Below are 25,124 nucleotides of genomic sequence, written 5' to 3' on the forward strand. Positions count from 1 at the left end.
AAAAACTTGCTGAGTCTGAGGAGTGAATTGGGAAATTTTCTCCATGTAATTTCCCATTTTGCGGGCTACCTTATGTGTGTATTTAGAGAGTGAACAAGCAAGCAAGCAAGTGTGCACAAGCTGGAGAGAGACAGAGAGGGAGAGAGAAAGAATCCCAAGCAGGCTCCACATTGTCAGCATGGAGCCCAACTTGGGGTTCAAACCCATGAACCACAAAATCATGACCTGAGCCAAAATCAAGAGTTGGTCACCCAACCAACTAAGCCCCCAGATGCCTGTTAGTGGGATATCTTAGTTGACAGGAATGTCAGAACTACTCTGAAGGCTCTGATTTTGCAAATAAAAAAATTATTAATCATTGTTAAATTAGCAGTGAAATTAACTTCAGAGGCAGCTAAGAGCACTTTATAAATGTATAATTCCCCCCAGCCTGAATATTAGAAGTAAAATGAATCCCTAAAAATTATAAATTATTCTGCTAAATGTGAAGTTAAAAATGCAGTTTTCAGTTCTTTCATGTATTTTTGGCAAATACATTTACCTCAATGTGGCATAAACATGCCTTTCAACTAATGTCATTTATCCCCTTTGGAAGTTTGTTGGCAAAGTGCCTGTCCCTCAGTGAATAAAGCTATTATTTCTTTTTCTTGTTGCCCAATGTTTTAGGCAAAATTAGTGATCTTTGAGGTCTGTGTGGTCAAACTGGCACAGATTAGGTACCCTATGCACACCACCTGACTCATCATCTGTCAGCTGGGAAAGGCACAACTCCCGAGTTAGGGGAATTTGTATTTGGGTTTCCTGTGTGGGCTCATGTTCATGGTATATCATATACAGCCTGAGAGGAGAATCAGTAGGGATTCCTGAGTGGCTCAGTTGGTCGAATGTCTGACTTCAGCTCAGGTCATGATCTCCTGGTTTGTGAGTTCAAGCCCCATGTCCGGCTCTGTGCTGACAGCTCAGAGCTTGGAGCCTGCTTCGAATTCTGTGTCTCCCTCTCTCTCTTCCCCTTCCCCCACCTGCACTCTGTCTGTCTGTCTCTCTCTCTCTCTCAAAAATTAAAAAAAAACAACAACAAACAACAGCAACAAAAATAGAGGAGAATCAGCACTGGGAGAAAGCACCTAGAAAGTTTTTATACATTTTTCTTGGTTGATGTACCTGGAATCATGAAGGAAGAGATGACATTGCTTGGTCGTCAATGGCTTGGGGACTGCCTAGGGGACCTTAGAAGGGCAGCTTACCTTCTCTACACCTCAGTTTCCTCCTTTCTGAGGGTAATAATAGTGCTCTTTGAAGGCTGAGGAGTAAATTACGTGCTGTGTCTTAGGCACACAGAGCCTTCAGTGGACAGCTTTTATTCACCAACACCACTGCCGGTTCTGCCCTGGGAGAGCATGGTTTAGGCTTCTTTAGATTCTATATAGCATCTAACACAGAGAGCATAAGCAAAAGTATTACTACACTTCGGCAGGGAGCTAGAGATGAACTGCTGAACATTCTTAGTACTTGACATTTGTTATCTATTTAAAGAATGGAATAAGGAAAATTAAAGATTACATACAGATTGTCATACTTGAATTCTAGCCATGATTTTTAATTCTATGTATTTTTATTTTTAAAGGTTGCTTAAATTACGACCTTTGCAAGACCAAAGAAGGCAGCGCAGTTGTTATCATCAATCGAAAGCCCTGTTCCAGAACACAGCACACAGCCCTGTTTCAGGCAGTACCTGGGTGTACAGGGTGTAAGACACCAGACCATCGCCTTTTGGACAAATAAACAATCAACTGAATAGGTTTATATCAATCATAGCGAAAGCAGTTTATATTGATGATGTTAACAGACAAAACTTCATTTTGTAATCTAAATGGCATATGCTCTCATTTATGTAGTCACTGACATTTGGAGTTGGAAAGGACAGTTGTCCTTTCATGTATGAGCCAGTATTATTATATATACAGTGTGTATTGTTTCCAGTAAATACGTGTTTTAACACAAGAAGGATGAGTTTATGGGGCATATCTGGAAGGTTGTGTTTATACAACCTTGAGGAAAGAAAACAAAAAATACATCTGTTTTTATAAGTTGATGTTTGCCAAAAGAAAATGAGACAAAAATATCATGGAAAAAAAGACAAAGGCAGAAATAGGCTCATTGTGGAGGGAATGGCAGTAAAAATGGAAGAGATTTCCTAACATGTTATCTATTCTTAAATTACAGAGCAGGCCAGCTGTAGAAGTCTCCGATTTTGTGTCGATGGCATTTTTCTCACATAATCAATGCACTAAACTGTGCACACTTACCTTTGTTACCTGATGCAGCAAGTGCAAATGAGCTTTAGCTTGAGGGGAGAGCCTCAACAATGTCAGATAATTTTTCTAACCTAAGTCTAGGATTAGTAGTGTTGTATTAGTTTTTAAAATATGTAATTTAAGTTTTCTAAAAAATTTTTTTTAATGTTTTGAGAGAGAGAACAAGAGAGGGAGACACAGAATCCGAAGCAGGCTCGAGCTCACGAACCTTGAGATCATGACCTGAGCAGAAGCCCGACACTCAAACAACTGAGCCACCCAGGAACCTGTGTAATTTAAGTTTTTAATTAATCTAAGCATCACAGAGGCATTGCTAGTAAAACATGGTCTTCGGCATGAAACACTAAGTGGTCAGGGTAGCAAGGTCAAGGGAAATTCCACTCAGTCTGGTTGCAGAGAAACTGCGTATACTGACTGCTAGAATTCTTTAAGCTTTTCATTGCTAAGGCAGCTGTTTGCTTGAATGTGATCAGATTAAGGAAGACGGCAAGATCAGGCAGACTAAGCTCCAAATCTTGGCTTTGCTGCTTACCTGTGAGACCTCAATCAAGAGACTGGACCTCCCTAAGCTTCATTTTTCCCAGCTGTAAATGAGGATAGTGCTTCCTTCCTGGAAGCTGTGCACAGCTTGTGTTCAATTAACGAGTGAGCACTTTCTTTCCAGTTCAGAGGATCCCAGCATGGCGTCTCTCTGCCTGCGACACTGGAATTGTTCTACTATGGCACCAAATGATACACGTCTCACAGGGTGTTGTAGTAAACAAACCTTTCCATGCATGTCACAGGGCTGTGCTTTGCTCTCACCAGGTGCCACCTCTGGAGTCTGGGAGAGAGGGGTAAGGATTGAGCACGTCTTTGCTGATAAATGAACGCACTTTCTCCTGGTTCAGGTTGCCTGCCTCTTCAGCGCCAACAAATTCCTGCCTCTGGTTCCCTGGAAAGGAGCCAGGGTCTCTATGTTGCTTTTAACCTTCTCTTTCTATTCTAAAAGAAACACAACAAAGCAAAACTTCCTAAACTAAGTGGAAGGAATGACATCACCCTGGTCCAGAGACATCTAGCTTTAATTGAATATTGTAAATAAGTCTTTAATCCTTGCCAGAAACGAAACAGACACCGTCCTGTGGCTGGTTATCCTCGGGTAGACTGGCAGTTCCCAGACACACTTTGAGAACGTCTTCACTAACCCGTCAAGAGCATTACTAAAGTTTCCCACTTTGTTATTTCATAAATTAATCTTGTATGTGCAAACCCTGTGCAGCACCCACCAAGACTGTGGGATGTAAAAAGCAGCAATGACTTTTCAGGAAGTAGGTAATATTCTGGAAAGCTTTTCTTAGCCTCATAATTCTTGGATTAAACATTTTCAACTTAGTTCTTTCAATACTTTCAAGTTCTATTTTGGATAATTTGGAAACAATAAAGATATAGGATGTTAGCAAGCATTTATTAAAACCTTGAGACCAGGGGCACCTGGGTGGCTCAGTCAAGAGCACTGACTCTTGATTATGACTCAGGTCATGATCCCAGGGTCATACGATTGAGCCCCACATTGGGCTCTGCACTGAGCGTGGAGACTGCTTGGGATTCTCCCTCTCTCTCTCTCTCTCATAAACAAAAAACCTTGAGGCCAAATTCTGAGAAGTACAGATGCGTGATCACTAGATCCCACATAGCCTCCTTCTCACGGTGCCCTCACCTGTCCCCTTCCACACATGATTTTCATGGAGGTAATTTCCCCACAGATGCACAAACCATGTTTTCACTTTAAGTCACATTATATATAGCATTTGGACTTGTTTTTATACCCACTTAGTCTATCTACCTAAATTATACTACATTGTGATTTAAGATAAAGGAGATTCTTTACAGCCACAGGCTTTGATTAGCAAACAAGAGTAGCATCCAACTGGCTGCCATTCCTGAGTATACCTCCTCACCTCCTCTACTGCCCCCAAATCCCCAACGGTGGAGTCCAAACCCTAGAAAAGTTTGGAGTTAATTCCATTGTCATGGGGAAAAGATTTCTGGTGGAAGTGACACCAGAAATCTCAAGGCACGGTGGAGTGTGAGGAGGGTGAGAATTCAAACAGCATTTTTAATCGTCCATGAAAATTAAAAACTAAGAAACTTACAAACCTTTCCGTTTGCAGTCCAGCGTTTGTATAGGAAACACGTAATTGTAGCAAAGAGAAGAGTCCACCTCTGGCTTGATGACCGGGGGTCTCCCTGACACTTGGGGTTTCGGGTCTAATTGTTCCCTTTCTTCTTCATTGCATAACTCTTCAGATTGTATCTGCCGCAGCTTTTTGTTTTTTAGACCTTGTGGGCTTTCGCACTTGGCGTAGTTCCCCAAGTTCCGGTTTCTTGGAATCTGCAACATTGAAATAAGCGTTTCCATCTCACAGGTGCAGTGCCAGGGGTTGTCATAGAGACGCAGGTAGCTCAGGAGAGGTGTATAAATGAACACTTCCTCCGTCAAGACTTTGATTTGGTTGTGCTGCAGTAGGAGAGTAGTAAGTTTATTTAAACCAAAGAAAGCTTCACTTTCAATTTTGGAGATCTCATTCTGCTGCAGATCCAGGCTTTTCAGCCTCTTAAACTTGGAGAACATCTTGTTCTTCAGTATGCGGATCTTGTTCCTTGCTAACAGCATGTGCAGCAAATCCTGAGGCCAGTCAGGCAGCACATAAACTAGTTTTCTTTCCTGACAATCTAAGTACTTCTCGTGAAGGTATGTGTACACTTCGCAGGGGAGGCCTGGCGCGTAGCGTTTGACGGGGTTGGAGCCTCTCCTGCTCCCACCGGCCCGGCCAGGATTCACTCGGCTTCTGGAGCCCCCTGGGCTGGCCTTGCGGAGCTCCGCAGATTTACAGAAGAAGAGCAGAATTACCACGGTAACCACGCGCATCCTGACATCCAGCTGGCCCCAATTACTTAGTGTGACAGATGGAACAATGAAAGTATTCCTTTGAAATCCAAGTCTGGGTAATCTTAACTAGTGCAGTTTGGAACAATGAGACCCAGCTGAGGCACGATGGAGTCCCTAGGTTGCAAGAGAAAAATATCTATGAAGAACCACTGTGAACACTGTTATTAACAGATAGTAGCAGCTTCTTAAAAACCATTATTTTCTTTAGATATAGTTTTTATTGTGGTATAAATGACATATTATATTTGTTTCAGGTGTGTGACAGAATGACTCAATATTTGTATATATTGTGAAATGATCACCACCATAAGTTTTTTTTTTAATGTTTTTTTTTTTCTTTTTTGAGAGAGAGAGAGACTAAGTGCAAGTGAAAGAAGGGCAAAGAGAGAGACACACACAGAATCTGAAGCAGGCTCCAGGCTCCGAGCTGTCAGCACTGATCCTGACCTGGAGCTTGAACCCATGAACTATGAGATCATGACCTGAGCCAAAGTCAGATACTTAACAGACTGAGCCACCCAGACACCTCTGTTTTTTGTTAAGCAAAAACACTGTAATTAATAAAGGCACATTCTGAACGGGGTGAGTGCAGCCTCTCACTTGCCTGGTTTAGGGGCCAAAGTTTTGGGCCCTGAGTTTCAATGAAGACTCTCCTGCTTGCTTAACTATGTGATTTTAGGCTAGTTATTTAACCTCAACTTCAGAATCTGTAAAATGGGGCTGATGTAGAGTGCCTGGATGGCTCAGTCAGTTAAGTCTCTGACTCTTGATTAAAGGTCAGCTCATGATCTCATTGTTTGTGAGTTTGAGCCCCAGATAGAGCTTAATGCTAATGGTGTGGAGCCTGCTCGGGATTCTCTCTCTGCCCTTCCCCTGTCCACACTATCTCAAAACAAATGAACTTATAAAGAAATGGGGCTGAGGATACCTCATAGTATTGCTGGAAGAATGAAATGGGTGCATGTGCATAAGATCCCTCACAGTACCTGGTCCAGGAGAAGTACTCCACTGTGTCAGGGCTTAGTATTATGAAAACTGAAATGTATATGAAATATATAATGTATCAGCACATCATATTCAAGAAATGAAAGGGATACTTTGAACAGCCTTGAGATGGGCACAGAAAGAGTGGGTCCCCAACAGCGGTCCTCCTGAGTTTGTTTTTTCCTTTCCTATACTGTCTCCTAATCACCAACCATATTGAATGTGAGATATGGAAATGCTCAAAATAAATGGCACTGTCCTTGGCAAGTCTTACACATCTTGCTTCAAATGTCACCTGAGCAAAGCCTTCTATGACCACTCTTTTTAAAGTGGCATCTCTTTCCACTTGCTAGCCACTCTCTGCCGTATTTTTTGTTTTATTTTTCTCCATAGCACTAATCTCCACCTGTCAAAGTAGATATTTTACTTCTTATGTTTACTGTCAGTCTCCCCCAGTGAGGATGTGAACTCCCTAAGGGCAAGGACTTTTGTCTATTTTGTTCACTTGATGTACTTCTAGCACCAGTAGAGTTTCTGGGAAATAACAGGTTCTTTGTTTTTTCTTAAAATTTTTAATGTTTTATTTATTTTTAAGAGAGTGAGAGAGCGAGAGAGCGAGAGCATGAGTAGGGCAGGGGAAGGGCAGAGAGAGAGAGGGAGACACAGAATCCAAAGCAGGTGCTAGGCTCTGAGTTTTCAGCACAGATCCCGAATGAGGCTCAAACCCACAAACCATGAGATCATGACTTGAGCCAAAGTCAGTCACTTAACCAACTGAGACACCCAGGTGCCCCTACATAACAGGTTCTTGATAAATATTTGTTGAATGTATGAATTACTTTCAAGTAACTATTCTATAAAAATATTAGTACCATAAATTTAGTTATTGCATTGTTTTGGGAATCTGTTTTCTTCCTTAACAAGTATTACTGATGACTTCTAAGATCTGCACACTTTAAAGAATTGTTTTCACTTTTAACTTCTGAAAGTGGTTTTGCTTTGCATTTATTACTTAGGACATAGTCCATTCTTGGCAAAGGAAGAAATGTTCAAAATCTATTTATAATTAATACCATTTCTGTTGTTATTGTGGGGCTAAGTGGTTCTGAGCAGCAGATGTGGTTTCTATTCATTGCCACGGCGCGAATGCGAGGATGTTTGGAGTTTTCCTGTTCAATGGGGGTCTCCTCCAGCTAGAATGACTTCTCCCTCTTTGCTTCAAATATTCCTCCCCTTTACTGTTTTGTGTCCTCTCCCCTAAATGGCTTGTTTTCTGTCTCAGGTTTGGAGTTTTACTTCCTGTTGGTCTAGGCCCTGCGTGCTGATTGTGGAACACTTTGTTATCCAGCTCTGTGTGGACATGTGTCACCTTCCCTGTGAAACTATAGGCTGTACAGTTGCCCCTGGTCCCAGAGCTAATTAAGCACTTGGCCTTTCTGATCTTCTACTTCTCTGCAATTCATTATGAATTGTATGTAAATCTAATCTAAAGAAATCCTAAATAATTTGTTAATTATTATGCATGCTGAACTATTTACTATATGCATGTTGATGTATGAGGGGGACATGATCCCTGCAGCTTTCTTCAAAATGCATAAAAAATAAGATAGATTGAAAGATAAACAGAAAGATACATTATAGGTGAATATGTGATAATGCAAATATTGTGCAATAGAAGTAGAATCTTGGTAGTAGGTATATTCATTGTACAATTCTTCAAGTCTTTCAACTTTTTTGTGTTTGAAAAATTTACAATAAAATGATAAAAAAACAAAATCCAAAAAATGAGCAAAAAGCCATGCCACAAAATAAGCAGGTTGGTTTTCTTCCAAGCTGTAAGTATACACTGTTTTTCCCAGAGTAGTACTTTTCTTTTTTCCCCTTCCTTCTGTAATCCTCAAACAATAATAAACATGTGTATATATTTTAATTTTAAAGCCAGAAGAAATCGGTTTTCTGGGAAAAGGAACCATATACTTAGAACAAGTTACGTGCCAAGATTTTTGTTTGTTTTCTAATGAATACATCGCATTGAATATAGGAGGAAAAAATTTTAAGCTTAAACATTTGTACTATGTTTGATTTAGGCCTCTGCAGAAGTTTGCAAGAGCCGAATGTCTCTGACTGCCCAACACTCACGGTAAGTATATGAAGTTTATTTTACTGTTATTTATATAGATTCAGACTTGCTATATTGGAGTGCCAATACACAGATTTTGCCAAAATGCATGCCTGTGTGCTCATTTAGGATCAGATGAGTAAAAAAGCAAACTATGTTAAACATTGGCAAGAAATTTTATCCCGTTTGTATAATGCTATTTATTATTCATCCTGTAGCTATCTGCCCAAGGTTAGAGTCTCTGGAAATGGAAACTATTCAACAATTACTCAAAAATGAACTATATTTATATTTAAGGCCATGTGTGTCTGAGAGAGAAAACTGGGTCCCAGGAGAGACAATAGGCTCCTTTTAGTGGTCTTCACGGCTATCAGGTGTGGGCCAAAGAAGACGGAAATGAATATATAATCTGGGGCAGCTCCTTCCTGGTCCTTCTCTCCAAGCTTTTCTTTTACTTCCAATCTCTCTTCCACCCTGCGAACACATACGCTTTCTAAAAGGAAGAGCTGATCATTTCACTCCCATTTTCCACCATTTTATACATACACATTTATCACCTACACTAATGATAAAGTCAAGCTCTTTAACGTTACTCTACCTTGGAGACCTTCTGGGGTCTTGCATCCTTTTCCACCTCATCTTACTCCAATCCCTGCATCCATGCAGTGCTGCAGCAACCATGCACTGCTCTGCTTTCTTTGCTGCATGAGCCAAGCTGCTCTTTGCTGTTTCGCTTTTGCTCAGGCTATGCTCTTGGCATGGAATGTCCTTTCGTTTTGTCCTCAGGTGTTGCTGCTCTCTTTGTCAGGCTTTCAGGCTTACTTCCGGTACCGCTTCCTTTATCAAGACATCACTGACTCCCTGGGCTGGGTTTATTGCTGCTCCTTCGGGTCCCTATAATAAAGCAGCCCTAATCACAGCATTTCTGCCTCCTCCAGTAGCCTAAGGGGCCCAAAGCACAGGAGATGTGTCTTATTTATTGTGGTAGTCATAGCATATAGCACAGACTTTGGCATGGTAAATACTCTATAACGTTTGTTTAATGAATGGAGTTGTACGGAGATACCTAGTAGGTAATGGACAACATGGCATAGAACTTGAGATTCCACCTTGGGTTGACATGTTGGTGTGTTTCATTAACATCACAAAAGTAAATATGGTCAGCCAAGAGAGAAAAAGAAGGCATGAGAAGACGATTTTGAAGAGAAATTTGGGGGGGTTGCTGACTTTTAGAAGTAGGCAGAGAATAAATAGCAAAGAATCTCCAGAAAAAACAGTAGGAGAAGCAGGGTGAAAACAGAGGAGTCTGATTGACTGTGTCATGCTTCAATAAGCAGCAACTCCCGGGTAACATCCACACCCTTGACTCCCTTGCTACCTCCCAGCATTGTCATTATTTTTTTCAAATTTCTGTTTTATTCTGTGGATATCTTTAGTATTACTACATTAAAAGATGTATTTATCTTTACACATAATGGTATATAGAGAGTTTATATGCTATAAAATACAGGTGTTAGAGGAAATTTAAAATGAATCAAGTTTCAGTTCCTGCCCTCGGGGAGCTTCAGTTCTGCACTTCAATAAAAGATCACAGTTTTTAAATTTGGCTTTCTAATAGGAAAGTCAAAACACTGCCATCTGCATTGAATTTGTGAACATCAAAGTCCTTTCCAGTTTTGGAATCTAATACTATACAGGCCTGATAATTTTATCCAGCTAGATTTTACTACTGTTTTTCACTTTGAGACATGGACTGGGGAGACAGGTTTACATTTAAGGGGGCATATAACATCCATTCAGAAAATTTTATTTCTAAGAAGACTGCCTTATGAATATACTATATTTAGAAAGATTTGAGTGCATCGTGGACAAATTCAGAAACCATTTTGTAAGGGTACCTGGGTGGCTCAGTTGGTTGAGCATCCAACTTCAGCTCAGGTCATGATCTCATGGCTTGTAGGTTTGACCCTCACATCGGGCTTTGTGCTGACAACTCAGATCCTGGAGCCTGCTTTGGATTCTGTGTCTCCTTCTCTCTCTGACCCTCCTCCACTGGCCCACTGTCTCACTCTCTCAAAAATAAATAAATGTAAAAAGAAAAGAAAAGAAAAGAAAGAAAAGAAAAGAAAAACCTTTTTTGCAATGAGAACACTCAAACCGTTTTTGAGTTTATGTGCTCAAGTGTTTGGGGATTGAACTTTGAGTTCTTTTAAATACTGAGAATAGGATTTGTCTGAAATTTTTTGGATATCTAAGCTCTGCCAGACATGAAAATGCAATAAGTGGTTTGCCTCCTTATCTTAAAGGAAAAACCAGATTCCTCTATGGTGCAAAAGGCATATTTCATCTTCCTCTTTCTGGCCCTACATTTTCATCTTCTCTGTGGCTACCTCTCTACTGGTGGGTGTACAAACCAGCTTTCCATCGCCTCCTTGCCCCATCTCATCTGCATTTTTGCCAGAGACTTTCAATAGGTGTACAATCACTTTGATATTTGATTGGTACCATGAACATTTCTGAAGATAGATTTTGTTTATATTAAAGTACAATGCTGCTTGTTATGGTTATTCTCTCCATACCTCCTGGGAAACTGTACTGCATACTTAAAAAAAATCAATCCATGTTTATCTAAATCCTACATTTTAGTGCTGGGGTATCTAGAAAAATCACTGGCAGCTTGAATGCAGTGGCAAGAATACAGTGTTTATTGAAAACCCTGCCCTTGTACTCATGCTGCATCAGCACAAAGAACCTTTCCCTAGAGCAGAACTACAGCGTTTACAACTGCACGATTTTGTTATTTTAGTATGTCCATGACTCTGGGAAATAGCTAGGAATACAATGATAAACACTGTTGATCTTGCTGAAAATAAACCTTTGCCATCCTTAGTCGTGCTGGAGGTGGCCATACTGAACACAGAGTTTTCTTTCCCAAACCACCATCCCCTAGCCAAGTGCCAATTTACCTCTTTCTGCAATGGCCTATTCTTTCCAGGACTGATGTGCCACAAATATTTAAAATGAGCTGACTTCATCGCTATCTCATCAACCATAATTAAATAAATAAAAACCATGCTGCTCCTGACTCAGACTAAAGCATCTTACAACTAGTTACCCCTATGAGAAGAAGCTCCATTGCAATGAAAGCTTGCAAGTCATCTGGTCTTGTAAATGCCACCTTAGGGCTCATGCTTGAAATCACTATTCATTTTCCTGTCTCGTTCATGTCACAGTGGCATCGTTCTCTGGTACCCAGTTTCAGCTCTCTGGGGGAGGGTTGCTTGAATCTTTGAGAGTCTTGGCTGCAACACCCTCAACACTGAACTTCACGTTCAACCGGTACGTAGCCCATATTTTACCTCAGGCCATATAAAACTTACCATAAATTTGGTGATGATCTGTTTGGCTTTTTTAATACATTCAGTAACAGAACCACAAAAACTTAATTATATATATACACACACATACACATTTCTATAAATCTGTATGTATAAACATGGAGTCACTTTTAATGAAGTCCAGATGAGAACATTTACTATTCCTGTCTTTCAGAATGATTTTAGTGAGCTTAAAAATAGATCAGGTTTTAATCACTTTCATGCATCTGAAGAGTAGGAGCGTTTGACACTCTAACACTTAAGCTCAAATTTCCTGTCAGAGTTGAACTTGAAAGGGTTCAAATTTTAATGAAGTGTCACTGTGATCGAATGGGACTTGATTTCCAAAGAAAGGGAAGGGGAGAGAATCATGAAACTTCAAACAAAACCATCACCTTCTATTTAATTTGATTTACAACTAATATCAAAGAATATGAAGAGACCAAGATTTGCATATACTATTTTTGGAGCAGAGAGAGAGAAGATAGTATGATCATGGGGAAATAACAAAGCCTGTTAGACTTAAAAAATTTTTCTTTTAATGTTTATTCATTTTTGAGAGAGAGAGAGAGAGAGAGAGAGAGAGAGAAGGAGAAGGAGATACAGAATCTGCAGCAGACTCCAGGCTCCAAGCTGTCAGCACAGAGCCCCACGTGGGGCTTGAACCCATGAACTGTAAGATCATGACCTGAGCCGAATTTGAATGCTTCACTGACTGAGCCACTCAGGTGCCTCCTGTTAGACTTTGATAAGATTCTTCCCTCTGTTTTCATGCAGGATGAATCAATGAGATACGTCTCTGAAGGCTGTTCTGGAGTCCTGTACCTCAATCTATCTAACACAACTATCACCAATAGGACCATGCGATTGCTGCCAAGGTAATGTTTGTGTCATCAGTGTTACACTGAAGATAGTGATGCCCCTCACCAGAGTGAGCCTGGAGAGTGATGACCCTCTAGGCTCTAGTGCTTGTTCTAGCACTCCCTGAGGCAGTGTTTTTTTTTTACTAGCACTCCCCTATCGTAGCATCACTAATCTAGTAACAAGACTGCTGCTTTTAACTCCCCAACCTGGTACCTATTCTTTCCCTCCTGGGCAGGCCCAGATTAAACAATTGGTCCTCTGCTTGGCCAACAATTCTGTGTCACTCCTATAGCAATGTGCCCAGTAGCCTGAGTTAGGCTCTGCCCATCTCTTTCTGGTCCTTCTTCCTGGGCAATGGAGCCTGGCTTCTAAATTCCGGTCCCATGTGTGGACTTCTTGACAAGAGAACACCAATGTCCTCCTTCCTTTGACCTTGAACACTGCCATCCCATATTCCCTGTTGCTATGCTCTGGTTACCTATTGGGACCTCTACCACCTTCAGGAAACCTGATACCAGTTGTTTTTTGATCTATGGACTAAATACAAATGTTGCATCTCCTCAGCAAGTGCTTCTTTGGAGGAGAAGCAACAGAAGACTATAAGACATCAGCAAAAGTTGACAGGATATTCAAATTTTATGTCATCACTTATTTTCACGAAGGAAATACTAAGAGTAGATAATCATATTGGGAGAGATTCAAAACATGTTTTTGAAACTATTGCGAAATAATGAACCATTTTTGAGAATATAACTTTTTGAGATTCTTTGAAAAATAACAGCAAAGTATTTGGAAAAGCTAAAGAAAATTCTAGGTGGTAATTTTCCTTATTTTCAGTCTCTGATAATTTTCTGGAAATGTACAAGTCTAAAAAAGTGATAACATATTTTCTGTTTATCCCTTTACCTGAGTTTCCACATTTTAGTCAAGGCTATTTAGTCAAATCTACCGAAACTTTCCTTTGAAATTTCGTCTGATACTTTTAACTTTTATTTTTTATATATTTTTTATGTCTTTATTTTGAGAGACAGAGACAGAAAGAGAGTGGGGGAAGGGCAGAGAGAGAAGGAGACACAGAAACTGAAGCAGGCTTCAGGCCCTGAGTTGTCAGCACAGAGCCCGACGCAGGGCTCAAACCCACGGACTGTGAGATCATGACCTGAGCCGAAGTCGGATGCCTGACTGACTGAGCCACTCAGGTGTCCCAATACTTTTAACTTTTAAATAAAGGTTTTTCTTCCTTCCAGGTGTTTGATGTCATTTTTTTCTTCTATGATTTGTTTTTACTTAAATGTATTATCAATCTAGAATTTATTTTGGTAGATAAATGAAGCAACAATGTAATAAGGTTCAGCAAACTATGACTCGTGTGGTTCAAAGCCTGACCTAATGCAATCCATGAGCTAAGAATATTTTTTACACTTTCTGAGTTGTTAAGGAGTGCCTGGGTGGCTTAGTCAGTTAAGCCTCCAACTCTTGATTTTAATAAAATTTTAATTTTAATTTCTCATTATATTTTCTAAATGGTCATTTTTGGACATGGATACAAGGTACCAGTGCCCTTTTAAAGTTTTCATTTGTAAGATTTAATTGATTTCTTTCATTTGTAAGATTTAATATGAAATTACCATTAAATAAGAATGTAGGCAAAGTTTGTAAGATTTAATAAGTATTGTTCTCATTTTCTAAACTGTTGTACATTTGATTTAATCTTTGACCCAATAATTATTTAGAAGAGAATTTTTGGTTCCAAGTAGTTGAAGTTTCTTTGATTAAGCTTCTGGTTCTAATTTCTAATTTTGTACACTGTGGTCAAGAAATGTGGGCTGAATTATTTCTACTTTTTGGAATTTATTGAGATTTCTTGGTGGACCAGTTTTATATAATTAATTTTAGTAAATCATCCATGAATGCCTCAAATAAGAGAGTTTCTTTTAAAGAATAAAATTTCTACATGTATGTGTGTATATATGTGTGAATTCTTGATATTTCATAGTATAAGTGATATATTGGTTATATACTGGCTATATAAGCTTTTATAATCAAGCTTCTTTTATTTTGATATTTTTATCTTATACATAAAGATTAATAAGTAGTATGTTTCATTATAGATGGTAGAATTTAGTCACATAAAATTACATTCTTTATTCTGGTTGATATTTCTTTGCCTCAAATTCTTTTTTATCTGCTATTAATATAGTCATCTTTGTTTTCTTTCACTTAGGGTTTTTTGGAATAATTTTATGTATCCCTGTATTTTTAATCTTTATGTTGGTGTATTTTAGGTTTGCCTTCTATATTAAGCACATAGCTAACTTCTATTAAAATTTTTTTATTCTGCCTTTTTAAGAGGATAGTTTATGAGTAATATTTCCATTCAAAATTGAGTGTATGGTTTTATTTTTATAATCTTGCTTTGTTTTTGATTTTTTGTTACTGTACTGTATTCATTATTTCTGCCTTTTGCTATATAAACTATATTGTTTACTTTTACAGTCCAAGGTATTTCAGAGGTATGTGCATTCTGTTTTGTATTCTAACTTGTGGTTATGTGGATTTTTTAAAAACATGTTTTTAATATGCATTTCTTCAGCTATCAAAATTGTAAAGGAACAATGATTTTGGTTAGAGATCTAATACACTTTCTCCCTTGAACTTGTCGCTTCTCTACTTCCACCACCTTGTCCATAAACACATATTATTTGTGATGTTTGGTAATCATCTAACTTTTCTTTTAATATTGATTTTTCATGTTTGTGCTTAATATTGTGATGATATTTATGATTATGGAGTCCTAACTCTAGGTTTGTAATTCATTGATGGTTCATTTGTTCCACAATTTCCTTAATCTTTATTTCTGAATTTGATTCATCCCATGATGACTGGACATATAGTTTTAAAGCCTCTTTGCTTAGAAAGATAAACAAGTGTTAGATTTTCAGCCATTGCTTTCTGAAAATTACTTTCTTTTGTCTTGAAGGGTGAACAACAACCTCTCTTGGTGTATAGTTCTAGAATCATGTCCCTTACTTTATTTTTAAAATGTTACAGACGTTGCCCCATAATTTTTGGTATTTCTGGTTAAAGAAAAGTGTAAAGTTAGCTTGATAATTTTTTTTTTTGTTCCTTTGTTGGCAACCTATTTTTCTGCCAATAAGCTTGCAAGAATTTCCTTTTTGCTGAGAAATTAAAAACATTATCCAAGCTTAATTGTTTTCTTTCAATTAACTTTTCCTGGAACATAGTAAACCTTTTGAACATTAAAACTTAGATCTTTTCTCAGGCAAGGAAGGTATTTTCCTCTTAATGCTTCTACTCCATTTGTTCAGGTTTTGTCTTAAGAATCCTCTTTTATTTTCAGATAGAATTTTTATACCTGTCCTTCAAAGCTGTCATCTTCTCTGTCATCATTGTTATCTCTGCATACATTTCCTCAGCATACTGCATTCTCCGTATCAGTAGTTCTCAAAGTGTGTTCCAAGGATAGCTGTGTTCTAATAAATGTTTAACAATAGTTTGGGTAGGGGTTATGGGGATGATGTTCTGATTTGTAAGATTTGCTGATTTCTGTGGTGTAAATACTACCACCACAATCAATTTTAAGCTACCAACATGATGTCACTGAATGTGGAGTTGGGAAGAAATGCTAATAGTTGGCTCTTGTGGGCTGGTGCAAGCCAACTCCAGTGATGCCACTGTGGAGGGTCCCAACCCCTTCAGGAATTATAAAAGGTGCTCTAGTCCTGCAATATAGAATATCACGCAATATTCCTCTTTAGGCATTCCACATAGAGATGTATATGTGTTATGAATATATGTGCATGTATGAATGTGTGTGTGTGTGTGTATAGAAAGAGAGAGAGAATACATTACAAAGTCTGTTAAATCCATATGTGAAAACAGAACTTATGAAGTTGACGACTTGGGATATCATGCTTTGGGCTGGGCCTACCTCCTAGGAAAATTCAGATCATACTACAACCATGCATCGCTTCTTAGGAACACTTATTTGACAAATGAAGCCAGACCTTTAGTGGGCAACAGATAGAAAAATAGGACCCAAAATGAGAATTTTGTTTTGATTTTAACTGTAGTTCTTGCTACTGAGAGAACAATCAGGATAAATGTACTTGATATTGATGATTTTTGTCATGTGAAAAAAATGTGCACTGACTTTCTTATCTATGATAAAAATATATTTCATACTGATTCTCTATTTTTGTTCTGTTTTCCATTGTTTCAAATGTGCTTGGGTATGCAGACGTGTTCTTTAAACTATAAATAGCCAGAGAAATGTTTTTTGTGCTGTTGTCATTCTCTCTCCTGTGCCTTTAGTATTTCTTTCCAAAGGAATCATTTGCCAGAAGAAAAATGTAATTTGTTTGCCCTTCTTGACAACACTGATTTGCCAGCTTTTTATTTGAATATTTTTCCTCACTTCTTTGGGGACCTGCTCCGTTTTCTAAAGTTGAAAACAAGGGCTGCTCATAGCTCATGCCCATTCCAGGGCATTTTTGCTTGTAAATATTTCCTGAATCGAACCCTTTCCATTTATTCCTATTGCCACAACCTAGGCGGCACCCTCAGCACCTTACCTGGCCTAGCATCCTGATGGTTCACCCTTGGTCTCTCTTCCCTTCAATCTGTTTTTTTCTTAAGCTGTAAGAGGCATCATCCTGAAATAATAGTCTTATCATGTCTTTGACATGCTTAAGGTCTAGCTTCTTCTCTTACTGTCCTTTAACATTGTCTGATCAAACTTCTCCCTTATAGGTCCCTAACATTATATAATGAAACCTATCTGCCCAGGTTTTCCAAGGGAAGCCCTTCACTCTGGTCATCTGATTGCCACATGCTTCTTCGCTATAGGTGGAATTCCTTTCTCCTTCTCTCTGCTGAGACATAGCCTTTACACCCTGAGTCATACCATCAACCAGAATTCCACAGTGATCTTTCCTTTCCGTGAATCCTAACAGCAACATTCATTCACTTTTTTTTCCCCCATGCATTGATTAATTACTATGTGTGACACATTCTGGGCATGTAGTAGTCAGTAAAGTTGTTATTATCTTTGCTCTTTAATGGAGCGTCATATGCTGTAGTGGCATGGTGTTTAATTATTTTTCACATAGACTCTTCAATTGGCTTGGAAATTTTTTATACATATGTGCTTTCAGGTTATGTGGTCTTACCCACCAAATGGGGCAAAGTAAGCTGTTTCCTTGACTGCACATCCTCAAGGTCTACTCTATGAATGAGAGGTCAAAACACTGCAGTTAGATTTCTGCAGGGATCCTATTATGCAAAACTGCCTCTGTGAAACTAAAAAGCCCAGCACTAATCAAAAGAGACTACCTGCAAATCCTCTCTTTTACAGACTAGGCCTTGTCTTGGTGATTTTTCAGAACAATTTTTGTTTAAATACAGAGTTCTAGGGGTGCCTGGGTGGCTCAGTCAGTTAAGCGTCCGACTTTGGCTCAGGTCATGATTTCGCAGTTGTGAGCCCCGCGTCGGGCTCTGTGCTGACAGATAGCTCAGAGCCTGGAGCCTGCTTCAGATTCTGTCTGTCTCTCTCTCTGACCCTCCCCTGCTTGCACTGTCTCTCTCTGTCTCTCAAAAATAAATAAAAAACATAAAAGTAATAAGTACAGAATTCTACATTCTTCCAATAGCAATGCCCTCACGTATTGGTGATCTAATATAGAAGGCCTCAGTTCTTTAATAGAAAAAAGCCAAGAGAAAAAAATGTAATCTCTGTAGTTTCTATAAGAATTGTAATTTAAAATTAAAAAAATTTAAATGTTTTATTTATTTTTGACAGAGAGAGAGGGAGAGACAGAGACAGGGAGACAGAGAATCTGAAGCAGGCTCCACGCTGTGAGCGCAGAGCCCGATGTGGGGCTCGAACCCACAAACCGTGAGATCATGACCTAAGCTGAAATCAAGAGTCGGCCTCATAACCAACTGAGCCACCCACACCCCAAGAATCGTTATTTCTTAAAGATTATAGTAGCAGTAGAAAAATAAACACAAAGAGAACCTCTCCCCCCATTAGAAACACTTAGTTATCAAATAATTAGGAAAAGATACACACAGGCTGCAAACACAGCTTCAAAGTGGAGTTAGAAATACCAAGTTGTCTCTGGGTTGAGAACATGATGAGCTAGATCTTACTCATGTAAGGGATGTATTTCTTTGCCAAAATTCAGAATAAAAAGTTGCAGTATTGCATAAAATTTGCCAAGTGATTTCAGTGTCAACTGATTGTTTTCCCATCTCCAGAAGCTCTGAGTCTACAGCACTGTAAATCCCTAGAAAGGCCACAGGGCCTCTCAAGATTCCTCCTGGGCTAGGTTTCCTAACTGATGGGTCCCATGAGGTTCCACTTTGCAGACAGCCACCTAGAGATTGTCAGTCTGGGAGTCATTTAGTCCAATGAACAACTTCCTTTGCCAAATGTGAGGTTCTTAACGAGAGGAGACCAGGGATGGAATTCAAAGGTTCCATGAATTTTGATGGGGGACAAATCATCTCTACTTTTGCTATGCTCTAACTTAAATGTAAGAGAAAAATCAGAGTAGCATTAGCAGTTCCTGGGACTCTTACCCATAAAAATCTCAAATATTTCCTTACTATAGTTATAGGTGTCACAACGTATCACTGACCCTATCACTATCTCAAAACCATGGGTACTTATTAGTCCTGCCACTAGATTTGTTATTTAATGTTAACATATAATATTATATGTCATATAAAAATATATTTATAATGTAAACATGTTAAAAATAAAGAAGCACATATATTATTATTCCACTCATTGATCCTTAAAATTTTTTGATAATAATATCTTTCAATATAATTAGCTGCTTTTGTAATTTAAAGTATTTTATTCTATGCATTAAAAACATTATGCAGAGAAAAGGTCCATAGATCCAGAGGTATCTGTTACACACGAAGAAGTTAAAGGAGGGGGAAAAGAGGTGGTGGTGATGGTGGAGGGCACTTAAGGGGAAGAGCACTGGGTGTTATATGGAAAACAATTTGACAATAAAATATTATGAAAAAAATAAAGTGAGGAGACTTAAACTAGAAAAAAAAATAAATTAAAAAAAATTTAAAAAAAAAGAACCCCTCAATCAATTCCTACTTTTAGTATTGGTTAACTGATCACAAAGACTTAAAAAAAAAAAAATCAAACAATAGGTTTCGACTAGATTTGAATATACATGATTTTTGTCCATTAATAGTTACATTATTATAATTACAGACAGACTAATTGATATAGGGGTTAAAAATGGGTTAAGTCTGCAAATGACTGGGCAACACATGAAGGAAATAAAAACTATGTCAGAGGCTGTCAATCTCACTGGAGTTCAAACGGATTAAATAGGGCATTAAGCTTTGACCAAAATGAGGGTGTAGATGTCATACGAAGTCCCCCTAAACCCTTGAAATCAGTTGTGTACACCACCTTTGTCAGATAAGTACCCACTCGGTTACACGGTAGAAGAGAAAACAAACTTCATAAGAAGAATTAATGTTATCATTTGAATTAGGAGTAGCAATAATATATATTTTATAATTTAAAAAAATTATTTTATTTTTTAAGTTTATTTATTTATTTTGAGAGAGAGAGAGAGAGCGAGAGCACAAGTAGGGTAAAGGCGGAGAGAGAAAGAGAGGGAATTCCAAGCAGATTCCACAGTCAGCGCAGAGCCCAACACAGGGCTTGAACTCATGAACCATGAGCCGAGATCAAGAGTCAGATGCTTAACCCACTGAGCCACCCAGGCACCGCATATATTTTAAAGCTTCTGCCTCTTGATTTTAATCATCAAAAGCTATCCTTAATATAATGCTCTTTCATCTATGTTCTCATATAATTGTCATACTTCTAAGAAGAAAGAACAGAATTACATTCATGTTACAGATGAGAAAGCTGAGGTTCAGGAATGCTAGACAGTTGGTCAGGATTTAAAAAGAAAAGAGATCATAGTATAATCTCCACTTAACAGATGCAGAAACAATCTCTGAGAGGTTAGGGAAGTTGCAAAAGTGTCAGGGCTGAAATTGGAAACCAGTTTGGTCAGATTCCAAAACTTTGTGTGTTTTCTATTGTGTTTTGCTGTCTGCCTCAGGCTCCTTCTTTCAAATTAGAGAGTTTAAGGGTTGTTAGAAATGACAATCCTCCCCGCCCCCCCCTGCACTCCCCACACACCCCAAGAAAGTTGTTCTTGAATCACAAAGGTACCCTTCCAGGGAGAGGAAGAGCAAGCATTTCTAAAACTTTGGCATAGATCTTTGTTAACTCAAGGGCCCCAGGAGGGGGGACGTGTCCTTGGGATGTTAGTACTGCTTTCTGCTCCATGGCCCTGCCCACAGCCAACAGGGAATCCAGATGGCGTCCCTCTTTGTTCTGTCGAATCTTAAGGATACAGCCATTGCCAGAGGGGAATGTGTGTTCTGCATCAAATAAGTCACTAAGGAATGGGAATCATTATATCATAGATGTGTTTTTCAAACTTTAAGAATCAATCTGATTAACTGTCAATGCTCACATAATCTTATTTCCCAATTTTATGTGAAGGTAAATTTCAACATTTGTGGGCTTTTGAGGGACACAGAGGCATCTGGATGCCACTTTTTGTTCTTCTTGCTTTTGAATTTGGTATTAAACTGATGCAGATCACAAACCAAGAGCATGTTGTTATATCCATTACAAGAGCCGGCAATAGTGGGAGTTCTTGCACTTTTAAAAAATGCCAGGCTTAAGAAGGCTTGGAAAATTGTCCACAGAAGGTTTTCAAACTGTAAGCCCTTGCACGGTAGTACAGGCTCATCTTAATTACCCTCCTTTTTTTTTTTCTGGAAGTGATCATTTTGGTCATGGTGGTGATGCCACTCTTAATCTGTTTGAACTCCAGTGAGATTGATAGCCTCTGATGTAGTTTTTATTCATCTCATGTGTTGCTCAACTCATTTGCAGACTGTTCCTTTTAACCCATTTTTAAGCTCTCTATATCAGTTAGTCTTTCTTTAATTATAAATATGAAACTGTTACTTACAAAATCATGCATATTCAAATGTTATTTTCAAACCGTTTGCTTATCATGTCCATTTTAGAGCCTGTTACGTTTAACTTTGCCTCCTTTCTGCCCCCAGTCCTCACTGTCATGTAACAGTTAATCACCATTTAAATGTTTACAAAGGGCTTGTCCTTCTAGACATTTTGCACACTGTTTAGGAGCTCTAAAGATGAAACCCAAAGGCAACAATAATGCAAACTCTGTAACTTTGGTTTTAAATACACACTAATATCCAAACAATATGAATGTACAAATCTCCCCCACTCCCAAAGCTTTATCCCAATTAGCTTTCTTAAAAATCGAGGCAAATCTTTATTTTCATCTAAAATGTAATTATGCATTACCTGATGTCTACTTCTACGATCTCCTTTACATAACAGGAAGAGAATTAACAATGAAGTCCAACTGTTGAATATCTGCAAGGAGAAAAGATTATAGAGTTGTACTTCTCTTTGTCATAGTGGCTTAAGAAAGATGTGGAAAACGACTAAACTTTAATCCCTTTCCTTCCTCTCTTTTCTCGCCCTGTCTTTTCAGACACTTCCACAACTTACAGAATCTCAGTTTGGCTTGCCACAGAGAGTTCACAGACAAAGGGTTACGGTACCTGAATTCAGGGGAGGGATGCCACAAGCTCATCTATTTGGACCTTTCTGCTGCACCCAGGTTTGTCTTTCAATCTTCTCTTTCCTGCAGCGGGCAAGGAAGTCCTCCGGAGGACGGGCTACATCCAGCCCTCATGTTATACTAATGCTGTGCACGGACTGCAGCACACTTTTCAGAGGTTTTGAATTACACAGCCACAGCTGCTTAAATTTTCCCCAGGATCGCTACTATAGGCTCTTGGCTTCCTTCCACTGGAATGTCACATCCACACACAGGCCGAGCTCAGGGGATGATGAAACAGACCACTTCTGTGTAGATACTTCAAGCACAATTATAATGCCAGAGTTCTAAATGTTAAAAACTTTAGAATTGCTACCAAGATACAAACACAGGAGAAACCTTTTTGGGTGAGGATTGGCAAAGAACTTCCTGGAAAGTCTATTAGCTCCCACATGGGCTTTCAAAAAATAAATGAGTATTGGGTCAAATGCTGCGAGTCCTAAATGTGAGAAAGGAAATACAACAAAGATTGTAATTTTTAAAACTGCATTATATCCTTGCCTAAATAACATGGAGATTTGAGATCTACATGGGGAAATATTTTAGTTTGAGGGAACAAGGTAAAGGAAAATTGGGTAGAAAATCCAGTGGAGTTGAGGAGGGTAGGGCATGGGACTTCGGAAATAGTTACTGCCTCAATGGTATTCTGCTCAATATTGGTATTTAAGCCATTATTCTTTTAACTTCTTTTCTTTCACCTCTCTGTGTTTTTTGTTAATATTAGCATCATAGTATGTTCCTCTTTATGCAGAATCTTTTCTTCCACCTCTCTTGTGTATTTTGTTAATATTAGTATCATAGAATGTTCCTCCTTCTGCAAAAATAATATAATAGCACAGATGAGAACTGGCTGAAACATTGATAGTCACCATTTATTGAGTTGTTACTATATGCCAGGCACCATGTTGAGTGCTTATATAGATCAAATTCACTACAAATGCTGTGTTGTTGACATTTACTGTGCCCATTTAGAAACGCAGAATGCTCCCAAGGTTGCCCAGCTGGTGAAAGCACATGGTACTGGTGCCGTTATAAGCACCTGTTGGTACATAGGCAGGCAAGCAGAGACCCCTGGAGGGCCTACAGGCGCACGATGGGCTTCTCCTCCAAGTTCTTAAATGGCTAGAACTTACTGAGTCACCATCACTGGCATCTCATGGTTTCCTGGTTCACTAGGCAGTAGGGAGGACATGGAGGCAAGGAGGAAAGGGCTCTAAGCCAGGGCTCAAACATCTAGAATTTACATTTATTTCTGACCTACTGGTGTGTAGCTTGCTAAACATCAACAAGAGATGGACCTTTCATTCTCTCTAGCTTGCCTAAACTTTAGACCAGCTTCTTCCTGACTCAAGGTCCCCGACCTTCCTTATCTTGGAGCATTTATTGTAGGAAACTTGCAACTGCACATTCTTTCTTTGCTCTCTTTGAGATAGACAGAAACTTCTTTAAAAGCTTTTTGCCAGTTTTACGACCCAGGAATGCCTTCCTCAAGGATCTGGGAGCCGTCCTTTGATACGTAATCATTAAGGGAAATAGCATGTGTATCTTCTAGTCTCCCTGGGAGCGTAGGTGCCTACTTTCAACATGGATCTCAGCAAAACACAAATGGCCTAATTACAGAGAAAAATATTTGCAAATTCAGGAAAAACTCAACGTGCTTGGCACACCCCATTGATTGCTGTCCCCTCTAAAGATACATCCTCCAGTATTTTCCACCAGCTCACCAAGCGCTTAAAAACCCTCTCCACAGTGTAACTTACTTCCTCCTTCTTCTCAGTTTCCACAAGGTAATTATTGTGGCGACAACATACAATTCATACACAAACACATGAGCACACATACACGTGTCCTAAGAATAAATAGGCTCAGACACAGTAAAGTCAAAATGAGAGGTTTCCAATCAATGTGGCTCTACTCTAGCCAGATATACAGGCAGAACTCACAGATACAGTTTATCTATTTTTAAATTTTGAGCCAACATTTTAAATTCTGGAGTTTTCGTAAAGAAGTCTCTAGACTTCAAGCTTCTCTTAAAAAACTGGAAACACTAATGAAATTGGGTCTACATTGCCATATGGCAACAAAGGGCTAGAACTGAGTCAGCCTCGGTCCCTTGAAATGGAGCACGCTGGCCTCTCCTCCACTCAGTAAGGTCCACACACGCACGTACACCTACCAATTAACTGCGTGGCCTGCCTGTCCTCAGCAGGTCCTGAAATTTGGTCTGAATATAAAGAATAGATTTCTTTTCCCGACTGGCCCTTATTTCACAGCGCTATGCAAAACAACATTAATTTCTTTTGTTCATCTGTCTCCCACTTTCATTTGTTTATTTTATAATTCAACAGAGATTTAACTCCAGGTGTCAGACACTGTTTCAAAGTCACTGGAAATTGTGCCATTTGAAACTGAGCCCCTTCAGGCTCACTGGGAGTAAGAAATGGGCTCATTATGAACCACAGATCTCTTATGAGCAGATAGCTGCTGCTCTAGCTTCAGAAAGGAGTAAAGCGTGGATGTTACTGCTTCGGAGGGATGTGTTAAATTCTGTGGGGAGGCTCTGTCTGCCTCCCCAGCTCTGGTGTGGGGACAGTTTCACTCTCCCAGGCCTACTTGTATTGACTGGGCGGCACAAAAATGGTTTCAAAGAAGGAAAATTGATGATTCACAGATTTCCCAGGTTCTCCTCTTGGAAACTAAAATCTATTTTCCTTTTACAAGTTTGGAATTTTGCACTATGAAGTCATGTGTTAGCATATCTGCCGGAGAAAAAAAGGTCCT

At 39.0% G+C, this 25,124-nt stretch overlaps 2 protein-coding genes across 3 annotated transcripts in view; one reads left to right on the plus strand and one right to left on the minus strand.

Annotated features, from left to right (window-relative positions):
• Positions 1 to 22,684, minus strand: part of LRRC17 (leucine rich repeat containing 17) — a 31,715-nt gene extending 9,031 nt beyond the window's left edge. Inside the window, exons 1-3 of one of the 2 annotated variants that reach the window (XM_029927838.1) lie at positions 22,285 to 22,684; positions 22,022 to 22,093; positions 4,455 to 5,361 (exon numbers count right to left, since the gene is read on the minus strand). In XM_029927838.1, the coding sequence (XP_029783698.1) occupies positions 4,455 to 5,226 (772 nt within the window). In that variant the 5' untranslated portion in view covers positions 5,227 to 5,361; positions 22,022 to 22,093; positions 22,285 to 22,684. The remainder of the gene's footprint in view (positions 1 to 4,454; positions 5,362 to 22,021; positions 22,094 to 22,284) is intronic. The other variant, XM_029927845.1, reaches the window with a different exon arrangement.
• The window catches only part of FBXL13 (F-box and leucine rich repeat protein 13), a 181,052-nt gene that overhangs the window by 79,995 nt on the left and 75,933 nt on the right, over positions 1 to 25,124 (plus strand). Inside the window, 3 exon segments of the mRNA XM_029918797.1 lie at positions 8,319 to 8,371; positions 12,505 to 12,605; positions 22,215 to 22,333. Coding sequence (XP_029774657.1) covers positions 8,319 to 8,371; positions 12,505 to 12,605; positions 22,215 to 22,333 — 273 coding nt within the window.

Source organism: Suricata suricatta, chromosome 2 (genome assembly GCF_006229205.1).
Source record: "Suricata suricatta isolate VVHF042 chromosome 2, meerkat_22Aug2017_6uvM2_HiC, whole genome shotgun sequence".
Taxonomy (NCBI): Eukaryota; Metazoa; Chordata; class Mammalia; order Carnivora; family Herpestidae; genus Suricata; species Suricata suricatta.